Below are 8,321 nucleotides of genomic sequence, written 5' to 3'. Positions count from 1 at the left end.
TACAAAAGGAACTGGTGAACAAAAGTATGTATGCATACTGTTAATAACTACACACAGTAATCTTCAACAACAGATTTAATTACAGAAGCATTGAAAATGGTGACTACGGAGGTGGCAAACATTTTTATTCATTGGCGAACTTCAGGATAAATGAGTAAAAAAAACTGCTGTGGGAAATGGGACATCAACTTTCTGGCTTTGATCAGTACGAGATGACCCATACCTTAGTTCATTTTTCCTTTGTGGACATTAAAAACTTGAACAATGAAAAAATATATTTTTTTGCTTGTAGAAAATTTGTTGGGCATTGAAGTGTGTGAAACATAGTATTGAATGCCGGATGCAGTAGTGGGCTAGCTGTGTTGACGAGGGCCACTCCATAAGTGTATTGTGAGGTGAGCATAACTAAGAAGCAAAGACCATGAGGCATAAAGGTTTTAAGAGGTGGAATTTTTCATGCCAATAGCCACGTCAGGTAGGTGAGGCAGCTGCGAAAACTGAGGGGAAAGCTGAATAGGCACCACAAAGGACAGCGAACAGAGTTCTAAGGCTGACAGGACTTCTTCCATGGCTAGGTTACTCCGACAGCAATTGTAACCCACTTCATAAACTAAACTAGTACCGACAATGCACTTATATTTTGAGCAAGACATTGTGGCCTGTGAAAATGCTAGAAAAACACGAACTCTCGGAGCTTACAAATCTTTATTCACACACATTTCGGGCATGCAGCAATCATAAATAATAGCGCCCACTGCTTCTTCTCTGCTTCGGCGCTTGCTTACATATTAACGTGCAATATGGCTATGTGGCATGACCTGTTAAGGTGTCTGTTTAGATTGGCAGAGTAATATGAAGTTGTTTTTTCATATATTACTGCTAGAAAAGGGTATTGTCCAATTTAAGAACATAATTTATTTGTTCCAGTACCTTCACTGCTTTACAGAAGGAAGTGGTGAACAAAAGTACCTATGCATACTGTTAATAACTACACACACTTATCTTCCACGGCTAGGTTACTCGGACAGCAATTGTAATCCACTTCTTGATTAACTAAACTAGTACCGACAATGCACTTATATTTTGAACAAACATTGTGCCTTGCGTGACCTGTGAAAATGCTAGAAGGACAAAGAAACTCGCAGAGCTTACAAGTCGTTAATCACACACATTTCGGGCATGCAGCAATCAGAACTACAGCACCCACTGCTTCTCTTTCTCTGCTTCGGCACTTGCTTACATATTAACGTGCAATATGGCTACGTGGCATGATCTGTTAACAAATGTGTTGTCTGTTTAGATAGTCTGATCTTCCCGTGTTTTTTTTAGCATTTTCACAGGTCACACAAGGCACAACGTCCTGTTCAAATGTGTAAGCCACAGTAACTATGGCCATAGCCTTTTAGGTAACATTATCTACGTATCCCAACTAAAGGTCCCAGCCGAAACACATACACTTACATGGTCCCAAACTCGTTACTTCAATCCTAAAATTGGTGTTTGTCAGATAATTCAAACTTGACTGGTCAGCATGCACTTACCTGACCCCTTTAGCGACGTCTTTCTTGCAGAAGCTTAGGGTACTACAGTCAATGTGTTGAACACACGTAATTTTCCACTGGAAATGAATAACGATTTGTAAGCTCTGCGAGTTTGTGTTTTTCTAGCATTTTCACAGGTCACACAAGGCACAACGTCCTGTTCAAATATGCAAGTCACAGTAACTATGGTCATAGCCTTTTAGGTCACATTATCTACGTATCCACTTCTCGTGCTCGATGACTGAACCGAAACTGAAGTGTGACAAGGCACTTGCACTGCTTGATGGACTGAAGACCAGTAGGGCATTTGTACTTGTACCGCTCGATGAACTTGAATCTTGCAAGGGGTGGTGGTCTCACACGAGCGGCTTTTTGAAAGCGATGACTCTTCACCAAGCCCCGCCCCTTGCTGTTCGTTGTCATTTGGAAGCATCTTGTTGAAACACAATTCTGCTGGCACGTGCTCAAGAGCTCGGCGTTTTCGTGCTGGAGCACGATCCAAAGCATTGCCCTCACGTTTTTGCAAGTACGAAGGCTTCTGGTTAAAAACGCTAGGAACCACACCTTTATTCAGTTTTCGTGTCTTGCATCCTTCTTTGAAATCAGACGCAACGAAGTGACGACTGCAGACAGTGGAGTAACAGGACGTGAAATTGGGAGTCCAATTATCTCTTGCTATGACTTTTAGCCACTTCTGTCGAAGTTCTGCATCACACGGAATTTCATGAAATGAAATGCCCGGGATTTTTCTCTTACTGTACGATTTGCAGCGAGGTACACAGCAATAAGCCATACCGCTGGGTTTCAGGTCGTACAGTGCTCGAATAAAACCCTTAAAATAACACAACGCACTTAGAGTGACCGCAATGTTCCCGCTTCGGCCTGAAGCGTCTCGTTTGCGCTTCTGCAATTTGTTCTCAGTCCAACGTCAATACACCGCCGTTTGCTGCACCAGCCAAAGGAAAGCATTTTCATCGAAAGCCAGTGAACGAGGCAAACACGTTCTGTTACAAACATGAGGGGGCCTTGCTAACGTCCACATCGTCAACTAAAGCCCCTCCATGACGTTTTCCGCAATACTGATCAACGCTGTACGGCTGTACGGCTGTTCCAGCATAGGTTCCAGCTTTACCAAGGCTAGGGCGGCTAGGGCCATGGGCCCATGGCTTTGGTTTCTCTATGGCTTTGCCGTGGCTTTACCATGCTTTACATCCAAGTGCTTTCGTCTTGTGTGTAGGACATCCAAATCCATGACAAGCCAATCTATGTGATGTAGAGTTTATTCTATGTTGTAGCTGTCGTGGAGATGGCAGCAGCCGGAAACGTCGAAGTTGACTTTGGTGAATCTGATTACTCCAACAGAGATCTTTTTTCTATAATAGCACCACCTGGTGAAGGTAAGTGATCGCCAGTACTCCTCATGAGCGCTGTTTTTTTATCGCTTCGCGCCGAAGCTTCTGTAGCCGTCGCTTGGTGCTCTACTCCCGACTTTCGTCGTGGATGAAACATGCAAGAAACAATCAACCGAATATTCATAAGTGTCATCGTTGGTAAATCACAGAGAAGAGCTGTCAATGAACTCTCAATAAGTGTTATTTTTGAAAGATGCGTTTGGTATTGTGCTTTTGCTGGGCTTGGTATGCCAAAGTGAATGGCTTTAAACAGATGCGAAAGTGGCAGAGTACCTGGAAAAAAACAAAACGAAAAAACAGAGAGACATACTGGCGTTCTTTATTCTCCTACAGTGTTAGCACATTTATTATCGTTACTGCAGATGTGTAACGTTTTCCTGGATTCATTACCTGCAGAACCAAAACCGAACTCGCTTGTTGGCATTTCTTTTCATGCATCATATTTTCAGCTGACGCCTGGAGGGAAAACGCGGACATAACCTCATATGTGCAAGAACTGAGCTCGTACGACGTCCAAAGGCTAAGTACGAGTGCTTTTATCTTTCACTATCATTACAGTTGTCATCTGCAAAAAAAAAAATGTAAGGAATGTGTGATGCAAGATTTCTACAAGAGTGGCGATGTGGGCTTGTTGGTTGTTCATCCTGAAGTTAGACAGGGAACAAGGACATGAAAAGGCGCACAAAGAATACACACGAAGGGCTATACATTTGCTGCCTTGCACATTTCTTCGGCTTCTTGTAGGTCCAGTCCCTGTTGCCAGGTAACTTCTCTCGGAGCTTTCCATTATTTATACCAAAACAATTTGGTCTTTAATCAGAGACTCTTCAAGTAAGCCAGAGTTACAAAACTTCGCTTCCTTTTTTAGATTTCATAAAAACTGCTCGAAAGGTTTAGCCTCTTCCTGTACTCACAAGCGAAAAATGTGCTTCTCGTACACTTAATTTCCCTGGTCCATGCAGTGTTCTTCAAACTTTCACAGTAACGTGTCATAGTCTTCCTTGCTCTCACCTTCAGTGAACAAGAAGTTGTTGTAGACGTCCAGTGCCTCGTCACCCACAGTGCTTAGAAGAATAGCTGCCTTGACTGCCGAAGTTCTCACCTTTTACGCTGATGTCGCAGTAATGAAAAGGTGCAGTTTCTGCTTGAAAACCATCCAGTTTTTCTGTATGTTGCCGGACAGCTGTAGTGGTTCGGGGATCTGATAACGTCCATACTCAGTGAGGGAAAGCACTTCGGACACCATATTCACGCAATTTGGAGAGCTGCATGTGTATTCTTCATGAGCCTTCTCGTATCCTTGTTCCTTGTCTATGCTGCAACTCTCTTGTTGCAAGATTTCAAATCTTCTGTTTCTTTCGCTCTCTCCCACTTTAATTGGGTTGTTTGCTACTTACCACGAGCCATCATCGTCATTGAATCATTCTTTCTCTTAATAGTTCTTCACAGCTGTCACTCTGCCATGAAACCTTGCAGCTTATAATTAAAAAAATTAAAGTACAGTTCAGTGTGAATAAAATGCTGCTGTTTACACAGAACCAGAAGAATATTTAAATAAAAAGAAAGGGCTAAATAGCTAGTTTCTTGTATATGTACTGCATCATTTGCAAACAGATTTTAAACTGTTATTGCACAGTTGAAATAATAACATGTCATTTCGATGGGGGCCTTGTTCACTGAATGCACGCTTGAGAGCAGCACAGTACCACTGCACAAGCGCTCCGTCACGTGGCTCTTCATATTTCACGGACTTTCTTTGCAACCCAGAAAAAAGGACAGTGTGTGAGACATATCGGACTGGAAACAACTCGATTGGTGGTTTCTGAAGGTGCTCTACAAATCTGTGTACTGTACTTGGGGTCCTCAGCCAATAATTAAAAGAGTTGGGTAATTGAACTTAATTAATGAGTGAATTACGGGGAAAACAGAAAATTCCCTGAGTTACTATAGGCCAAGGCGAATAGTATGCATTTGGTTCAATTCACTTCCGACACGCCTTTCATTTTTAAAATCTTGGCTCAAGTTATGTGGGACACCCTGTATAATGACTGCTGTTATGATTCCTAGAAAAAACTGATCCATTGGCCCTTTAAGGACGAGACATATAAATACCCAGAAAAAAATGTTTATTTTCTTTCCAGATGTGAAAAACACATCAAGAGTAAGCATAATCAACAAAAACAAAATTTGTTTTTCTGAAATTTTTTCAACAATAGGGGGAACCCCAGACAGGAAACTGGAAGTGGGCTTCACCCCGTGTCATTTGAGGCTTCGGTTTTAGCTTTTATATATGAACCATCATATATGAACTATAGGGGTACATTTCATTTGTATGTGTGATACCACTGTAGCTAGATATCTTGCATCATCCTGTCTCCTCTGACCTTGCTTTCAAAATACAGTGAGTCGCATGCCAAACTTCTTCCTTGTCCAGTTTTCCTATTCTAAACCAACAAATGATGCTTTCTGCCTGTCAGTGTTGGTCGAATACATTTAGCCAGAAACTTTATACTCTATACTGAAACTCGACAAGAAATTTTTTTTTCTGATATGTTGCCTGTAGGCCACACTCGTCAATAAAGGGTTAAACAGTTAAATTCTTAATAAATGTGCAACATGAAGATTCATAAAAGGCAAAGTTGGCAACCATTAAAAAGTGGCACATAGCTACACAGTGCTGCAATGCGGGCTTGTCGGTATGGCATCTTGGAGTACTATTGTACTGATTACAGATGAGGAATGCAAGAAGACACGTGAAAGACATACACACAGCGCTAACTTTCAACAGTATGTTTTATTTCCAGGTACTTGGCTTAATTTATACCCACTGCCTCATGCATCAGTGAACACGTGCATTAGCGCAACCACTTATCCAATAGAGAACAATAACAAACAATAAGGCTAATAGACATCACAAATCCAGAAAAAGTTGCAAATGCAATCTGTGAAAAACAATACAGTAACAGGTATGTCAAATGCCATGCAGGCATCACATTCCATTAAGCTGCTGAAAAGGCTGCATAGGCCAGGCAGGCAGATGTCTGAATGACAGACTGTGTGAACACTGTAAGGAAGTGGAGAATAAAAAAAGGGCACCAGACGGTTTTTAATGCGTTCGCATACTTAGGGTACTTCACACACTTTCTGGGGGCTATCCATCTATGTTATGTATGTATGTTTGTGTGCCTGTATCTTGACCATTTTCCCAACTGGGTCACTAGGTTGGTCTTTGGTCGAATCATTTGCTCATCAGGCTGCTGTGCTGAGGTAACAGGGTTCGAAAGAATCAGATCAACTTGGGTCACTGAGTGTGCGCCACTGTGTACATACGGGCCTTTCTTCGACGAAGCTCTTTTGTGCCAACATGGTTGACTGTTGATGTGGGGCGGGTTAGGCACTGCCGTTTGAAGAAACTCTTTTCTTTGACACTGACTTGGAGTATTAGGTATATGCCACTCAATCTGTGCTGGTATTTAATGAACGTCTTTGACGCCAACTTGGGTAACTATGTATGTGCCACTGAGTGTTGTTACATATCAACATGGCCAAGGGCATTAATAAGATGTTTGCCACCAGGCAACCACACCCATCCATCAGTGCCTGCCATGAAATCAATGCAGCGTTGACACCGACTGCTGACAGGTCCACAAAAGGCAACCCCCCATCATTACCTGACAGCCTGAACTAATGATGAAAAGGGCCAACATCAAATGCTACCAAAGAATGGCGCCGACCTTGCATTCTCAGATTGCTGTTATGTCCCCTATTCCATACCATCAGAGGTGCAGGTTCATTGGAGATGCAGGTGCATCGGATGTGTAGGTGCTAAGGGGACAATGCGATATCATGGGCATGGTATCGCAACCAGTTCGACAATTGTGATTGGTTGCGATGCAGTCATTAGATTTCCTAGTTGGCTCGCCTAGGGAAAATGACGGTATTAAAAGCGGAGACTTTTCGTGCAGTGGGGCCGACACGTCCTGACATGAACTCGGATGTTTATCTTGTTCCTGCATGCAGTGGGCTTGTGTAACTGGAGCCATGTAACTAATGTCAAATAAAACCTTTTTCCTTCATTCCTCCTACTGGACGTACTTGTCGATGGGCCTGGTGGATTCCTTGCCCTAATGCCACTCCTAGCCATAACAGTGTGTGGCAAGCGAGGGAACAATTCTCAACGTTAGCAGGCACTGGCACAAACTTCTTAGCAGCACCACTAGAGGGTGCAGCCGGTCCAGAAAAAAGGGGGAGAGAGAAGCTTGGTTGCTACATGACTCGTTTCTCAGTGTTTGCTTGCATCATGAATTTCAGAGGCGACGTGCAGGCTTTGCAGCGGATGCGCTAGGTGGTGCTGGGTGTTCTTATGAAAGCGCAAAAGTGGAGTCTTGCTGCAGAACACGCCTCATACATAGCTCCTTCCAAGGATGGCAATTCGTTGTGTGGCTATGTTGATTCAATGCTAATGCATTACTTTTGACAGTCATTGCGAGATCGGTAGCGCCAATTTTCTTTGTCCCATCATTGCCTAAAACATAGCTGAAGAGTCCATTTTGCTATAATTTTAAGCAGAAACAAGTGGGAGTTAACTCACTTGATTATAAACGCAGATTGGATTGCCAGCGATGGTGATGCATGCGTTAGCAAACCAACTATTGCACTGTCAAATAAAGAATTAGAATTTCTGTGCATGAGCTGAAATGAGTAAACTGTCAGCATTGTTCTTTGTGAAATTGGTATCTGCTAGACTTATTATTTGTTATTTTTGTCTACTTAATAAGTAATTATGCTAATGCCCATGTTCACTGATGCACAAGGCAGAGGGTATAAGTGAAGCACTGGTACCCGGAACTAAAACACATTGTTGCAAGTTAGTGCCATGTCTGTATTTATCATGGGCCGTGCATCCTCATCTGTATACACTGCTATAGTGCTCCAAGATGGCTACACAGTTCCCCTCTTGCAGATCTATTATCATTGTAATTTCATAGGCTGTCACGCGATCATCGCAGGGGTAATGTGGACGAAGCAGTGCTTTTGCAGCTTTTAAGCTTAACAATAGCTGTTCAGACAACACACTCTCTCCCATTTCCACAGCTGAAGACATTGCTGTAGCTTGTTTGTCACAAATTTGTTGCTTGTATTTATGTGCCCCGAACAGCTCATGAGCCTGAGCGACTGGCTGAAGAGAAAGCACTAGTCTTGGAACAGACACAAAAGTTGGCCTTTGAGAATTACAAGACATTCATTAAGACAGCGCAGTGCTCCAAGGATATCTTTAAAGAGGTGAGTGGCAGTGGCAAGCAAATGTAATGGTCTATTGGTCTGTTCGTAACGCATGTTTCACTGAACGAAAACACCAAAAGCTGTT

General features: G+C 42.7%; 1 protein-coding gene across 1 annotated transcript in view; it reads left to right on the top strand.

The window, feature by feature from the left end:
* Positions 1–9: 9 nt before the first annotated feature.
* The window catches only part of Cog8 (conserved oligomeric Golgi complex subunit 8), a 46,665-nt gene continuing 38,353 nt past the window's right edge, over positions 10–8,321 (top strand). The window contains exons 1-3 of the mRNA XM_065427309.2: positions 10–2,938; positions 3,403–3,477; positions 8,112–8,236. Of these exons, the coding sequence (XP_065283381.1) occupies positions 2,848–2,938; positions 3,403–3,477; positions 8,112–8,236 (291 nt within the window). The 5' untranslated portion in view covers positions 10–2,847. The remainder of the gene's footprint in view (positions 2,939–3,402; positions 3,478–8,111; positions 8,237–8,321) is intronic.

This window comes from Dermacentor albipictus, chromosome 4 (assembly GCF_038994185.2).
Source record: "Dermacentor albipictus isolate Rhodes 1998 colony chromosome 4, USDA_Dalb.pri_finalv2, whole genome shotgun sequence".
Taxonomy (NCBI): Eukaryota; Metazoa; Arthropoda; class Arachnida; order Ixodida; family Ixodidae; genus Dermacentor; species Dermacentor albipictus.
This window is presented reverse-complemented; position numbering and strand designations above follow the sequence as displayed.